Source organism: Ovis canadensis, chromosome 7 (assembly GCF_042477335.2).
Source record: "Ovis canadensis isolate MfBH-ARS-UI-01 breed Bighorn chromosome 7, ARS-UI_OviCan_v2, whole genome shotgun sequence".
In the NCBI taxonomy this organism is placed as follows: Eukaryota; Metazoa; Chordata; class Mammalia; order Artiodactyla; family Bovidae; genus Ovis; species Ovis canadensis.
In genome coordinates, this window is record NC_091251.1 from 86,539,956 (window position 1) to 86,554,896 (window position 14,941).

At 38.3% G+C, this 14,941-nt stretch overlaps 1 protein-coding gene across 7 annotated transcripts in view; it reads left to right on the forward strand.

Moving 5' to 3' along the window:
- The window catches only part of SYNE2 (spectrin repeat containing nuclear envelope protein 2), a 325,432-nt gene that overhangs the window by 88,233 nt on the left and 222,258 nt on the right, over positions 1–14,941 (forward strand). For all 7 annotated transcript variants that reach the window (XM_070292474.1, XM_070292472.1, XM_070292475.1 and 4 more), the window contains exons 9-11: positions 6,902–7,002; positions 8,672–8,773; positions 10,748–10,885. In XM_070292474.1, the coding sequence (XP_070148575.1) occupies positions 6,902–7,002; positions 8,672–8,773; positions 10,748–10,885 (341 nt within the window). The remainder of the gene's footprint in view (positions 1–6,901; positions 7,003–8,671; positions 8,774–10,747; positions 10,886–14,941) is intronic.

Genomic DNA, 14,941 nt, shown 5'->3' on the forward strand with positions numbered 1-14,941 from the left:
CCCTTTCCCTAATTAAAGCTGGACCTCTGTGAGGACAGAAGCTGCTTTCTCTGTTTCTTCCTCTGTGGCTGGCCCAGCTTTGCCATTGACTGTGCTCAGATTTTGTTGGATTGTTAACAACAGTAGCAAAATCCTAAATACTGGCTATATTCAAAGAGATAATTATCAGGTTATATTTAACTTCATGAAGGTAAGATTTAAAAAATTCAGTTCTGGAAAAGCACCGTACTTTGGATTCCATGGTTTCCTAATGTGCATGCTAAGTTGCTTCAGTTGTGTCTGACTGTTTGTGGCCCTATGGACTTAGCCCGCCAGGCTCCTCTGTCCATGGGATTCTCCAGGCAAGAATACTGGACTGGATTGCCATGCCCTCCTCCAGGGGATCTTCCTGACCTAGGGATCAAACCTTATGTCTCCTACATTGGCAGGAGGGTTCTTTCCCACCAGCGCCACCTGGGAAGCCCCTTCATAATGTATCCAAAGCTTATTTATTTATTTATTAAAACAAACAAAGCACCAGTAAGGTCATAAAAATGGCATGTGGTGAAAGTTGCAATGAACTAACAGGTCAAGAGGTACAAATTCTAGTCTCGGCTCAACAACGGGGTGTAGGTCAGTGTTTAATATTAGGCTCTCTGAAACAGGTGTGTACGTGTGTGTGTGTGTGTGTGTGTATGTTTAAAGGATGTGTAGCACAGTTTACAAATAAAAATATGTGATGCACTTTATTAGTACTTCCATATAGCCCCCAGATGCCTTTATTGATTTTTGCCAAACTCTTATATTCATCTGTAGCCAACCTCTGGTTGCAGTTGCTGAACCGGTATAGTTCTGACATCAGTGTGGGCGGATAACTTCCTTTGCATTAATGAGTAAGTGGAACAGCAAAGAGGCATGTCAGAACTTCACTTGTTCTTCAGTAATGTGAATAAATTTTCGCTGAAAGAATACTGGAAGAATTTGAGTTTTATTATAGTCACAGTTTGACAGCTATAGACAAGACATACTTTTAAGATTAACCTGCATTATTAACAATTTCTCCATCCCTTTCTTAGCACTCAGAAAGTGTTAGTCTCTCAGTCGTGTCTAACTCTTTGTGATTCCATGGACTGTAGCCTACCAGGCTCCACTGTCCATGGAATTCTCCAGGCAAGAATAATACTGGAGTGGGTAGCCATTCCCTTTTCCAGGGGATCTTCTCAACCTAGGGATTGAACCTGAGTCTTTCTCATTGCAGGCAGGTTCTTTACCATCTAAGTCACCAGGGTAGCCCTCTTAGCACTCAGTTCAGTTCAGTTAGGTTGCTCAGTCGTGTCCGACTCTTTGCCACCCCATGAATCGCAGCACGCCAGGCCTCCCTGTCCATCACCAACTCCTGGAGTTCACTCAGACTCACAACCATCAAGTCAATGATGCCATCCAGCCATCTCATCCTCTGTTGTCCCCTTCTCCTCCTGCCCCAATCCCTCCCAGCATCAAAGTCTTTTCCAGTGAGTCAACTCTTCGTATGAGGTGGCCAAGATACTGGAGTTTCAGCTTTAGCATCATTCCTTCCAAAGAAATCCCAGGGCTTATCTCCTTCAGAATGGACTGGTTGGATCTCCTTGTAGTCCAAGGGACTCTCAAGAGTCTTCTCCAACACCACAGTTCCAAAGCATCAATTCTTCAACACTCTGGCTTCTTCACAGTCCAACCCTCACATCCATACATGACCACTGGAAAAACCATAGCCTTGACTAGACGGACCTTAGTCGGCAAAGTAATGTCTCTGCTTTTGAATATACTATCTAGGTTGGTCATAACTTTGCTTCCAAGCAGTAAGCATCTTTTAATTTCATGGCTGCAATCACCATCTGCAGTGATTTTGGAGCCCCCCAAAATAAAGTCAGCCACTGTTTCCACTGTTTCCCCATCTATTTGCCATGAAGTGATGGGACCAGATGCCATGATCTTCGTTTTCTGAATGTTGAGTTTTAAGCCAACTGTTTCGCTCTCCTCTTTCACTTGCATCAAGAGGCTTTTTAGTGCCTCTTCACTTTCTGCCATAAGGATGGTGTCATCTGCATATCTGAGGTTATTGATATTTCTCCCGGCAATCTTGATTCTAGCTTGTGTTTCTTCCAGTCCAGCGTTTCTCATGATGTACTCTGCATAGAAGTTAAATAAGCAGGGTGACAATATACAGCCTTGACATACTCCTTTTCCTATTTGGAACCAGTCTGTTGTCCCATGTCTAGTTCTAACTGTTGCTTCCTGACCTGCATACAGATTTCTCAAGAGGCAGGTCAGGTGGTCTGGTATTCCCATCTCTTTCAGAACTTTCCACAGTTTATTGTGATCCACACAGTCAAAGGCTTTGGCATAGTCAATAAAGAAGAAATAGATGTTTTTCTGGAACTCTCTTGCTTTTTCCATGATCCAGCGGATGTTGGCAATTTGATCTCTGGTTCTTCTGCCTTTTCTAAAACCAGCTTGAACATCAGGAAGTTCACGGCTCATGTATTGCTGAAGCCTGGCTTGGAGAATTTTGAGCATTACTTTACTAGCATGTGAGATGAGTGCAATTGTGTGGTAGTTTGAGCATTCTTTGGCATTGCCTTTCTTTGGGATTGGAATGAAAACTGACCTTTTCCAGTCCTGTGGCCACTGCTGAGTTTTCCAAATTTGCTGGCATGTTGAGTGTGGCACTTTCACAGCATCATCTTTCAGGATTTGAAACAGCTCAACTGGAATTCCATCACCTCTACTAGCTTTGTTCGTAGTGATGCTTTCTAAGGCACACTTGACTTCACATTCCAGGATGTCTGGCTCCAGATTAGTGATCACACCATCATGATTATCTGGGTCATGAAGATCTTTTTTGTACAGTTCTTCTGTGTATTCTTGCCACCTCTTCTTAATATCTTCTGCTTCTGTTACGTCCATACCATTTTTGTCCTTTATCGAGCCCATCTTTGCATGAAATGTTCCCTTGGTATCTCTAATTCAGAAACAGCAAATCAAGCCCTCAGTTGCTGATTTTCTGTGGTATAAAGCTTGCCACCATTGTGAAGTCACTGAACACATTGGGGAAAGGTGCACAGTAGTATATCATTGTGTATTATTTCTATCTTACAGATACTATAAGCATAGCCCCAGGAGTGTGGATAAGTAAAATGCAAAGAAATAGTTGAGTACTAATGAGTTTTGAGTATTTATTACCCATTTTAATATAATTTATGTAATTGTGCATTTATATAACTTAATTTTTAATGCTGTGTTAAACAACTGACTTATGAAACTGCTGAAAATTTAATGATCAGCTCTCTCAAGCTGGTATAAGCACATCACTGACTGAGTTGATTATGTCTTTGCCACTTAACCTTTCTGGTTTTAAATAGCCTTATTAGGATATATTCACATACCATACAGTGTACCCATTTGACTCTACAACTGAATGGTTTTTAGTATATTCACAAAATTTTGCAACCATCATTACAATCAAATTTAGAACATTTTCAGCATCCCCTAAATAAACCCAGGGAGCCCTTTAGTAGTTCCTCGCTATTTCCCGCAACCTCCCAACCCTGCCAACCATGCCTTCCCCCAACTCATAGCTCTGCTGCTGCTGCTAAGTCACTTCAGTCACGTCCGACTCTGTGTGACCCCATAGACAGCAGCCCACCAGGCTCCCCTGTCCCTGGGATTCTCCAGGCAAGAACACTGGAGTGGGTTGCCATTTCCTTCTCCAATGCATGAAAGTGAAAAGTGAAAGTGAAGTCGCTCAGTTGTGTCCAACCCTCAGTGACCGCATGGACTGCAGCCTACCAGGCTCCTCTGTCCATAGGAGTTTCCAGGCAAGAGTACTGGAGTGGGGTGCCATTGCCTTCTCCAACTCATGGCCCTAGGCAACCACTAATCTGCTTTCTGTCCCGTAGATTTGCCAATTCTGGAAATTTCGCATGAATGGAATCATACAAATACCTGGCCTTTTGTGACTGGCTTTCTATATTTTATTTTGCTGACAAAGCAAGGGAATTTTGGGGGGGAAGTTTGCCTGGGTGGGGAGCAGCGGAGTAAGGAGCCCAGAACTGCTCTGTGACTGCCTTCTTTAAATTAGCTTAACGTCCAAGGTTCACTCATAATATGCTGCAACATTTATTGAGACTTCATTTCTTTTTCACTTTTTGATATACTTTATTTTTAGGAACAGTTTTAGATATACAGGAACATTGGGAAGGTAGTACAATAAGTTCCTGTATACCGGACTCCCTGTTTTCCCTATTGTTAATATCTTAGTACAGTACACTAGTTACAGTTAATGAGTCAATATTGTTATATGATAATAAAGGCAGTACTCTATTAGCCTTTTCTTAGTTTCCCCCCAATGCCCTTTTTCTCTTCAGGATCCTGTCAGAATACATTACATCTAGTCATCATATCCTCTTGAGCTCCTCTTGACTGTGATGATTTCTCAGACCTTTTTTTTGTTTTGTTTTTGATAACTTGATAGCTTTGAGGATTACTGTTCAGGTATTTCGCTGGATGCCTCTCTACTGGAATTTGTGTTATGCTTCTTCTCAGACTGTCAGCTCGACAGTCTGAGGAAGTATTTGTGAGTTTTCTCCACTGTGAAGTTACTCTCTGTTTCCCCCATCCCATACTCTCCTCTCTGGAGGGAAATCACCAGGCACAGCCCACACTCAGGAGAGCTATGCTCACTCTCCTTGAGGGCAGGTTGGCTACATAAATTATTTGGAATTCTGCACAGAAGATTTGCCTATTCTTCTCCATTTATTTACTTATCCAACTATTTATGTCACTGTAGACTCAATGCCACTTTATTTTATTGCTCTAATTAGAAAAAATTCCGTTCATAGGCAGTTCCTTACTTTGGCACTACAGGATGCTCCAGGCTCGTCTTCTGTACTTCCTACTGTAGTCCTGGGATCAGTCATTCCTCCAAGGAGCCCTGGTTCCTTTTATTGGAGAATGGTATTGGAAACCAAGGCCTGGGTGCTGTGTACACTCACTGCTACTGATTCTTACTTTTTTGAAACTTAGTTGTTTTTGTAGAAGTTAAATTAGGTAATATTCCTAAGTTAGGCTAATGGTTCCGTATTTCTATAATGTTAGGTTTGTTATTAGTCTGATTTCTTGTTGCTTGTTAATAATCCTGCTTATTTGACCTTCACCCATCACTTTCATACATTGGAGAAGGAAATGGCAACCCACTCCAGTGTTCTTGCCTGGAGAATCCCAGGGACGGGGGAGCCTGGTGGGCTGCTGTCCATGGAGTCGCACAGAGTCGGACATGACTGAAGTGACTTAGCAGCTTAGCAGCATCTTCTTGTTTTTTCCTCTCTCTTTATTTTTCTTACTTCCTTTTAAGTTCTTCATTTTCCCCCATGCTTTGCTGTATTTTCTATTTCTGTTTTTTAACTGCTAAGTCTTTATTACTAGTGTTAACTATTTTCTCTATTCTAGTATGTGAAAATAACCATGCAACTAGAGGAGTAAACAATTTAATCAAAACAAATTTCCACTGTATAAATGATTTCCTATAATTCAGTTTATATAGTTTAAATAATAGGTCAAAAATGTGAAGTACTTCATGATTATTTATGCAGACCAAATACCAAAGTCATATTTGAATAAGGGAATTATCTTTTGAGACAATCTTGTTAATACTTTTATTCACTATGCATTCCTTCTTATCCAATGAAAATATTTTAAAGTATCCAGTTAAGGTGATATAATTATTTTATGTATCTCTTGATATTTATATTTTTTCCAATAAAAGATAAAATAACTCATAGGAATCCTTTCTTTATTGAAACCCCACTCCTACCTTTTTATTGATTCTTTTTATGTACTTACTGTCTTTAATTTTATTATTTGGATATAGATTAGTTTCACTTCTTCTCTCAGCTGACTTAAAGCACTCACTTGGAAACACATTTCCTAAAGCATGCATAGTTTGTTGTATTTGTTTGTTTTTCTCCTAACTGCAAGCTCTTTGAGGGGCAAATAATGTCTTAAGGCATCTAGCATCTACTCAGGAGTCTAGCATCTACTTGCTGAATGGAGGGATGAGATAGTCCCTATGAGCAAAGTCTGAGCCTTACATATCATGCTTGTGACCTGCATTTGTTGACGCTCTATAAATATTTTTTAAATTGAGTTTAATGGAATTAATAAACATAAATTTTCTTGTCAATATTGTCACTGGACATACCTAAAGACATCCCCAAATTATGTGTTCATTTTATCTGTAACATATTGCAGTCTTTTCTTTTGATTTTGTGAATTACTTACTTTATTATAGGCCTGGAGATGTTCTGCCCTTTAATTAATTTATAATATTTTAAATTTTGTGTAAATCAGCATTTTCCAAATTTATTTCACCATGGACCATTTCAGTACAACACAAAGACTGGCCCATAGAAGGCTCTCAGTAAATGTATTTGTTCCATGAATGAATGAATAAAATCTTGTGGATGTTTTGAACAGATCTTCTGTACAACATATACTCTTTGAGATTCTTTACTGTACAAGTGCAGAGACCAGTGTGTCAGGAGTGAATTCCGTTTGCTCTATATTCTTACACTCCTGGAGGAGTTTCTGCATTGTGTCACCAGAAAGAGGAAAGCTTTCCTTTTCCTTTTCACCCTCCCTGACTACTTATGTCCTCATACATACAACATGCACAGTGACTTTTTTATTTGGGAAACCAAGGCTGTTCATGTACTCCTGCCAGGATTCAACCCAGCTCCATCTGACTCTTGGAGCAAGGGTGAGTGTGCAGAGACTGCATGATTGGTTGATTGGTTTGATTCATTTCAAGTTCATTTCAATACTTTTCTTGAGTATTACAGTAAATCACACCTGTAGCTGATTGATACTATGGTGTATTTTGCAGATGTGGATGTTGTTAATCCTGATGAAAAGTCAATCATGACCTATGTGGCGCAGTTTCTGCAGTATTCAAAGAAGGCACCTGGGTCTGGAGATAAAGCCCAGGTATGTCTTTATAAGTACAAACCAAGCTCATTTTTGTTGTACCCTACTAATGGTTTAATTTTTAGCATAGAGGCATAATTTGCACACAGACCTTAAGTGTACAGATCAGTGACCTTTGACAAATGCATGTACCATACATCATACTTTAATCATGACGTAAAACATTTCTGTTGCCCAGATGTTTCACTGTTCCTCTCTGTCCGTACTCCTCTACCCTAAGCAACCAGCACTCCAGTTTCTTCCACTGTAGATTAGTTTTGCTTAATTTTTTTTAAAGTTAAAAGCAGTAATTTATTAAACTTTGCTGAATTACCTAAGACAACATTCAGATAGGTACTATATAGGACAACTTCTAGCAGGCTTTTAAAATATTTTAAAGATATCAGACTTTTATCTATTGTAATTTTCAGCAGCTTTATTGAGATACAGTTCATATACCATAAAATTAAATCATTTAAAATGTACAGTTCAGTGGTTTTAGTATGTTTACAAAGTTGTGCACCATCATCACAGTCTAATTCTAGCATATTTCCAGTTTACCTGTTTTTTAGCTTCGTATAAATGGAATCATTGTGTTCCACTCTTAATCCTTGTTTGTTGAGACACTCTCGAATTTCCATCAGATTTTTACAGTTTTCTCCTTTGACTTTCAGTTAGTTACACAAAGTATTGTGGGTGGAAATTTCATAAAAGTCACTGAGCTGAAAGTAAACAACCTGCTTCTATATGGATAAATGAGTGCTGTGAATTTAGTAAAATGTTTTTCAATATTATTTTTAAATGTAAACTACTTCCTCAGACATGTAAGCATGCAGTCGTATTACTGCATTTTGTTTGACGAATTTAGGACCATGTTTTCCCAACTGTTATGCTTGAGGCACCAAGCCAGATTGTTGCTGACTCTGGAAGAGAGACTCAAGCTGAGACTTGGGCTTATAATGCGCTTCATTTATTTCTGACCTGCTGAGGAGCTTCTTTTTTCTAATTAATTTTCTTATTAAAAACTAAAAAATTCAACTGTCCATGAAATCAGATGCAAAAATATACAGAAACTCTCTTCCTTAGTAGGAAGGAAAAAGTAAACGAAGGTTAAAAGAGAGTGGAAGTAAGATGTAATTTCTTTTGCTTTATCCCCCAGCAGTAATCTTTGCTTCTAAATGTGTGCAAGCTTACCACCTAAATAAGAATCTAAATGTTGCTCATTTCCATAGGATAGCTTAACCAAAGCCTTTAATAGTGTTATTTGTAGCATCTTTAAATTGTTCAAGATGTTTTGATGTCACATATTTAGTAGATGTAAACATTTCTTGAGTTGCCCATGTTTAGGTTTATCGGAAAGCAGAATTCTGAAATGCCTGTTATAAATAAATAATTTAGAATAACATTCTCTAAAATTGAGGAATGATGGAAGTGAATAAGCCAAAAGCTAAGAGCTTGATTGCCCTGTTTTTTTAGCGCTTTATGTTCAGATTCTAGTTTCAATCCATTTTAAAATTTAAGGTGCCACATGAGCAAGCAAAGTCCTTCTTTGACACAGTGAGTCACTAGTGTATAGTGATTACACTACATCACTGATGTTTGAAGTTGTTAATTTTGTTGTTAAAAAAATCACAAAGTCTATTTAGGATAGACTTTTAAATGTGTGTGTATGGGTGTGTGTGAATTACAGGGAAAGGTGAAAGATGCTATGGTCTGGTTAGCTCTACAAGAGAAGAAGGTACAGAAAATGCTAGCGGATTCAGAAAATGAGACCTACTGTAAAACGTATGAAGTAAGTATGACTTTAAACAGCAGTTTTTTTGTGGTTTACTCTTGGGGAAGAGTAGGATATTTTTAGAAAAAAAATGTTTCAGAGCTAATTTATTTAAATACCAAATTAACTCCCAAGTTTTAATGCTGAGTTCTAGGGACAGAGCCTCTGGAAAATCTTGGTAAAGTGCAGGTTCTGAATCAGTAGTTCTGGGATGGGGCCTCAGACTCTGCATTTCTCACAGGCTCCCAGATGGTGCTGATTCTACTGATCCTTAGAGAACTTTGAATAGTAAGGTTTCAGTGTGGAAATTGGCAAACTGGTCTCTTGACCCCACCACCTGTTTTTACAAATACACTGTTATTGAATATATTATATTATAATATACATTGTATACGAGCCATGCCCATTGAAGTATTGTTTGTGACCTCATTCTCATCACATTGTTGAATAGTAACAGCAGAGACCATACGGCCCAAGACACAAAGCCCAAGATGTTTGCCATCTTGCCTCTTACACTACACGTTTTCCAATCCCTGGTTTAGAGCAGAAATACACTTTTCAGAAAGAATTTGAAGGGAAAAAAGATTAAGAAATCAGAAATGGAGCCATCCCAGAAGTACAGTGCAAAGTTTCAGCCAGCATGTCCTTTGGGGAGTAATAACAACTGATATTATCACCATATATTGAACATTTGCTACATATCAGGCACCTTGCTGACAAGCATTTTACATGTTATAACATCTTGCAGAGTATGGTATTGTTATTTCAGTTTTACAGATGAAGATAAGACTTAGGAGGACCAAGGGATTTATCTAAAGTTACATAGATACTATAAGGTAGAGGTGGGATTTGAATGAAGTTTAGCTTTAAAGCTAGATGCTCTCTTGGTGTCCTGATGCTTCTCCAGGGTAAGCAGTTATTCCCGGTGCCATCTTGAAAGAGACTGAACAGGAGCCAACGTGAAGGCCCACGGGTCTGTTTCTCAGAACCCAGTCTATGCAGACTGTGCTCCCCACCTGGTCCCCATCCTAAAAAGGACACTCCCATGGGTCTACCCAGCATGAGCACCTCTAGGTCTTTATCCCCACATTGGTTAAGGGATGGAGTTGGATGAATCCAGTCCAGCCTTTCTGTGGATTGAGTGACTTGCTGGCCCCCCCTTTCTTTTTGGTCTGCAGCCACCACCAAAGGAAGGGATCTCATCTTCCTTCTGCCTGAACTGCGTGGGCTTCTTGTGCTTCTTGCCTCTGAGCTCTGGCCTTAGAATTTTTTCAACAAGGTGCTCAGTGTCCACAGAAAGTGTCTTGCCCTCTCTTTGATTTACTAAAGTACCACAGATTCAAGCTCCCTAAATGAAAGACTATGTGAGGTTATTTTTAGGAAGAATTTGAAGAGAGTTTGAAGACAAAATTTAATTAGAAACATGGCCAAAATCGATGGGTAATCTTTTGAATAGTATTTATGCAGTTGAGGACTCAAACTCCAGTATTTCACACAAATACAAGCCAAGAAATATTTATTCATTAATTTTTTGAGGGCAAAGACAAAGTATTTTCTAAAGTCCGTATAAAATGACTTGGGAAGCATTGACTGAAGCTCAGTAAATCATGGATACTTCAAAAACTGTTTATACTTGACTGCTGTCATTTAATTCTTATTACCACTCATTCTTATTTTGTTGTGAACACATATTTAGGGAGGAGAAACTTACATTTTTCCTGGGTTATTATGACTTGTCCTCTCGAGCTGAGTGGCCTTGCTGCCTTACTCCAGTAGAGGCAAACGCTGTGACTTATGTCACTATAAGGGTGTCCAGATCATGAGGGTGCGCTGAAGAAAGAAAATGGATTGGTGAGAGAATCCTAGATTTAGGGAATTTTAATTTTTTCTAAGTAAAAAATTTAAATATAATCTGCAGCTATAGACCTTCAAATAGAAAATTACATTTTATAAACTAGTTAAACATTTCAGTCTTTACTCTTCTAATTGTAGAGCCTGCTGTCCTTTTTGGAGTCATTCAACAAAGAAAAAGAACGCTTTCTGGATGTCCTGACAATAAAAAGGAATGTAGATGACCTGAATAAGGATCAGTTGCAGTTGAGAGAAGCCTGGGATGGTCTCAACTACCAGGTTACTGTGTTATGTTGATTAGAAAGTTTTTGTGGGGCAGCTTGTTTGTTGGATCAGAGCTTTAGACTTCCATGAGGAATTCTGTAAAAGACAGGATAGATGCTTCAACAGAAAGTCGTGAGAATATATTGTGAGTTGTACCATATTTTCTCCATGATCTCATTTGAGTAGTGGTTGATATAAATAGGAACTTATAACATTCTCTTGAGAGAAATTGCAGGCTTATCCAAAGTTTTTGTATCTGCCATCAGTTCTTGCAGTTGGAATCCTTATTCTATCAATATTGACCTGCAGCCTCCTCTCTGCTTTGGGATAGTACAATAGATGCTTCAAGTGGGTGGGGACAAACCCAGAGAGAATGTGTAGTGATAAATGTGTGTATGTGTGTCTGGATATATCCATATGATTTCAGTCATTTTAAAGTTATTGACTCATGTGTTATGGTATATATGGAGGAACATGTAGTCTGTAGTCATCTGATATAGCATTCTATAAATATCAGTTAGGACAAGGTGGTTGGTAGTATTCAGATTGTCTATGCCTTGACTGTCATTTTGTCTAGACATTCATTCTATCAATTTCTGAGAGAGGATTATTAACATCTGTAGCAATCCTTCCTTTAATTTAGTCAAATTTTGTGTCATGTGTTTTAAGACTTTGTTATTAAGTATGTACGTTTGTGACTGTTATGTCTTCCCGAATCAACACTTTTACCACTATGAAATATTACTGTTTATCTCTGGTAAGACTATTTTTCTAGATGTCTACTTAATCTGATATCAATTTGATCATTGCATTCTTCCTATGCTGACTGTATGGCACATCTTTTTCCTTCATTTATTTTCAGCTTATTTGAGTCTTCATATTTAAAGGGCATCTCTTATAGATAGCATATAATTGGATCTTGCTTCATTATCCACTCTGACAACATCTCCTTTTTCACTCAAGTGTTTAGACAATATTTAATGTAATTATTGATATGGTTCAGTGTAGGTTTATCATCTTATGCTTTTTTATGTTTGCGTACATGCTAAGTTGCTTCAGTCATATCCAATTCTTTGTGACCCCATGAACTGTAGCTGGCCAGGTTCCCCGTCCATGCAATTCTCTAAGCAAGAATACTGGAGTGGGTTGCCATGCCCTTTTCCAGGGGATCTTCCTGACCCAGAGATTGAACTTGTGTCTCTTACATCTCCTGCAGTGGCACGCAGGTTCTTTACCACTAACTAGTGCCACCTGGGAAGCCTTTTTTTAATGTTTATCCCCTCTGTTTTTTGGGAGGGCTTCCCTGGTGGCTCAGATGGTAAAGAATATGTCTGCAATGCAGGAGACCTGGGTTCAACCCCTCCTCCAAGATCCCCTGCAGGAGGGCATGGCAGCCCACTCCAGTATTCTTGCCTGGAGAATCCCAGACTAAGGAACCTGGTGGGCTACAGTCCATGAGGTCACAAAGAGTTGGACATGACTGAGCGACTAAGTACACACACCTCTGTTTTCGGTATCTCTATTCTTTCTTTTCTTGCCTTGTTTTAGATTACATTAATTTGTAACATATTAAATTCCATTTTAATTTAGCTATTGGCTTTTTAACTCTACCTCATATTGTATTTTTACTGTGATTACAATATACGTTAAAAATTTTTGCCATCTACTTAAAAGTTGTAAAATTCCAAGTTGTGTAACTTCTTACAACATGTAGATGTCTTGCAATCAAATCTCTCACTTTTTATGACTGGTTGCTTTATATATAAATATATGTATGACACACACATGTGTTTTAAAGTTCCCAATACCATGTTATAAATTTTTGTTCAAAACAGTCCTGTGTTTTAAGTAAATTAAGGGAAAAATCAGTTTTTCATATTTATATAACTATTTACATTTCCATTGTTCTTTGTTCTTTCCTAGAGATTTGAGTTTCTATCTGAACTCACTTCTTTTCAGCTTGAAAATTTCTTTTAACTTATCTTATATTGCAGGTCTTCTTTTTTTATTTTGGCTTCCCTGGGTCTTTGTTGCAGTGTACAAGCTCTTCATGGCAGCAAGCAGACTTCTCTCTAGTTGTAGTGCTTGGGGGCTTCCCTTGTTGTGGTGCAGAGGCTTAGTTGCTCAGTGGCATGTGGGATCTTAGTTCCTATCCAGGAATTGAACTCATGTCTCTTGCATTGGAAGGTGGATTCTTAACCACTGGGACCACCAGCAAAGTCCTGTCTTCATTCTTTCTAAACAGTTTTGTTGAGGTATTATTTATATGCCATAGAATCTGCTCATCTTAAATGGCTAATTGACTTTTAGTGAATTTACAGAGTTACAACAGAGATTATGCATCACAAATAGTCTTTGGCCCTGAAAAAGTTTGCCAATCCCTGCTCAAGACTCTTGACCACCAGGAGCGACAGCCTGTTTTCAGAATACATTTATCACGCCGTCTGTGAAATGTGTTAAACACTAGCTCAGTGGCTTAAAAAGAGCCACACTTTCTGAGTCTAATTTTGAAGGACCAGTGCAGCTCCAGAAATCTTCTCATAAAGTGACAGTGCTCCTTGCATTATCAGCTTCTGTTCTGATCACAGCTCTGACAACTCTGATCCCTGTGAAGGGCAGGGACTCTGTTACAAATCCTCAACAAGACAGAAGAGGAAGAAGATGCTGTCTGTATAGTTCAGGCTGTTCCAGGCCACTGAGATCTGCCCTCATTTTGCTGCCTATGATTAGGAAAAATCACCCAAAATAATGAGAAAAATCATTAAAAGAATTATTTTACAAAAGTAAGTGCTACAAATTGATGGTAGCTTGAAAATCCAATCCTTAGGCAGAGTGCCACTCATTTTCTTAGTGTTACATAATGAAACTTGTTAATTTTAAAGTTATCATATGTATAATAGTCAATTCCATCCAGTTTCTGGTTCAGTTGGTTGAGGACACAGATATCTCAACATATCTTAATAAATGGTTTCATTTTAAGCCTCCTATAGGAAATAGCCACATTGTGTTATTTTGACCTGACAAGATCTTATATAAATTTTCATCCAAATTCAAAAGTAATTTCCAACACTGAGAAAGAAAGCATAGAACTAGTTTCCTATGTTAAGCGTGGAAGGAGAATGAAAGGTAAATATTGCCTTCTATCATTCCTCTTCCTACTGCTGCACAGAGTACCGCTCACAGTCAGAAAACTCACGTTTGTCTTCTTTCAGAGCATATATGGAATTCAGCCTGGTGCTCTGCGACGACCTAGAGGGGTAGGAGGAGGGAGAGAAGTTCAAGAGGAAGGGGACATACATATTCCCGTGGCAGATTCATGTTGATGTATGGCAGAAGCCAACACAACATTGTAAAGCAATTATCCTCCACGTAAAAATAAATAAACAGGGAGAATGGCATTCTAACATGTAAGAATTGAATCGCCAGTCTATGTCTGACGTAGGATACAGCATGCTTGGGGCTGGTGCATGGGGATGACCCACAGAGATGTTATGGGGAGGGAGGTGGGAGGGGGGTTCATGTTTGGGAATGCCTGTAAGAATTAAAGATTAAAAAATAAAATAAAATAAAATACTGTCACAAAAAATAAATAAATAAATAAATTATACCTGCAAAAAATAAAATAAAATAAAACACTTTAACAAGTTTAATAAATAAATAAATAAATAATAAACATACAGCTTTCTTTCAGTTGCGAAAAGAATGATAGCTGAGTTAGAGGTATCATTCTTAGCTTATCTTTTGCTCAGTTGTTTGCCAGTTTTCTGTGTTTTTGTTTATTTTTGGAGAAATGCTAATAATAATAAATTATGTATTTATAATAAAAGTACATCCTAGCTTCTTTATATTAAAATTCATAGTGATGAAAACCTCTTTTTCATTTTTTTTCCAACTGGAGCCTTCACGGCATATAATTAATGATTTAGGACTGTAAAGCTGTCTTTTGCTACATGCGTTTTGAGAAAATAAACTTGCAATGCAATTAATAAAATACTGCATAGCATCACTTATATGTGGAATCTTTATTTAAAAAGTCAAACTTAGAAGTTCCCTGATGGCTTAATGGTTAGG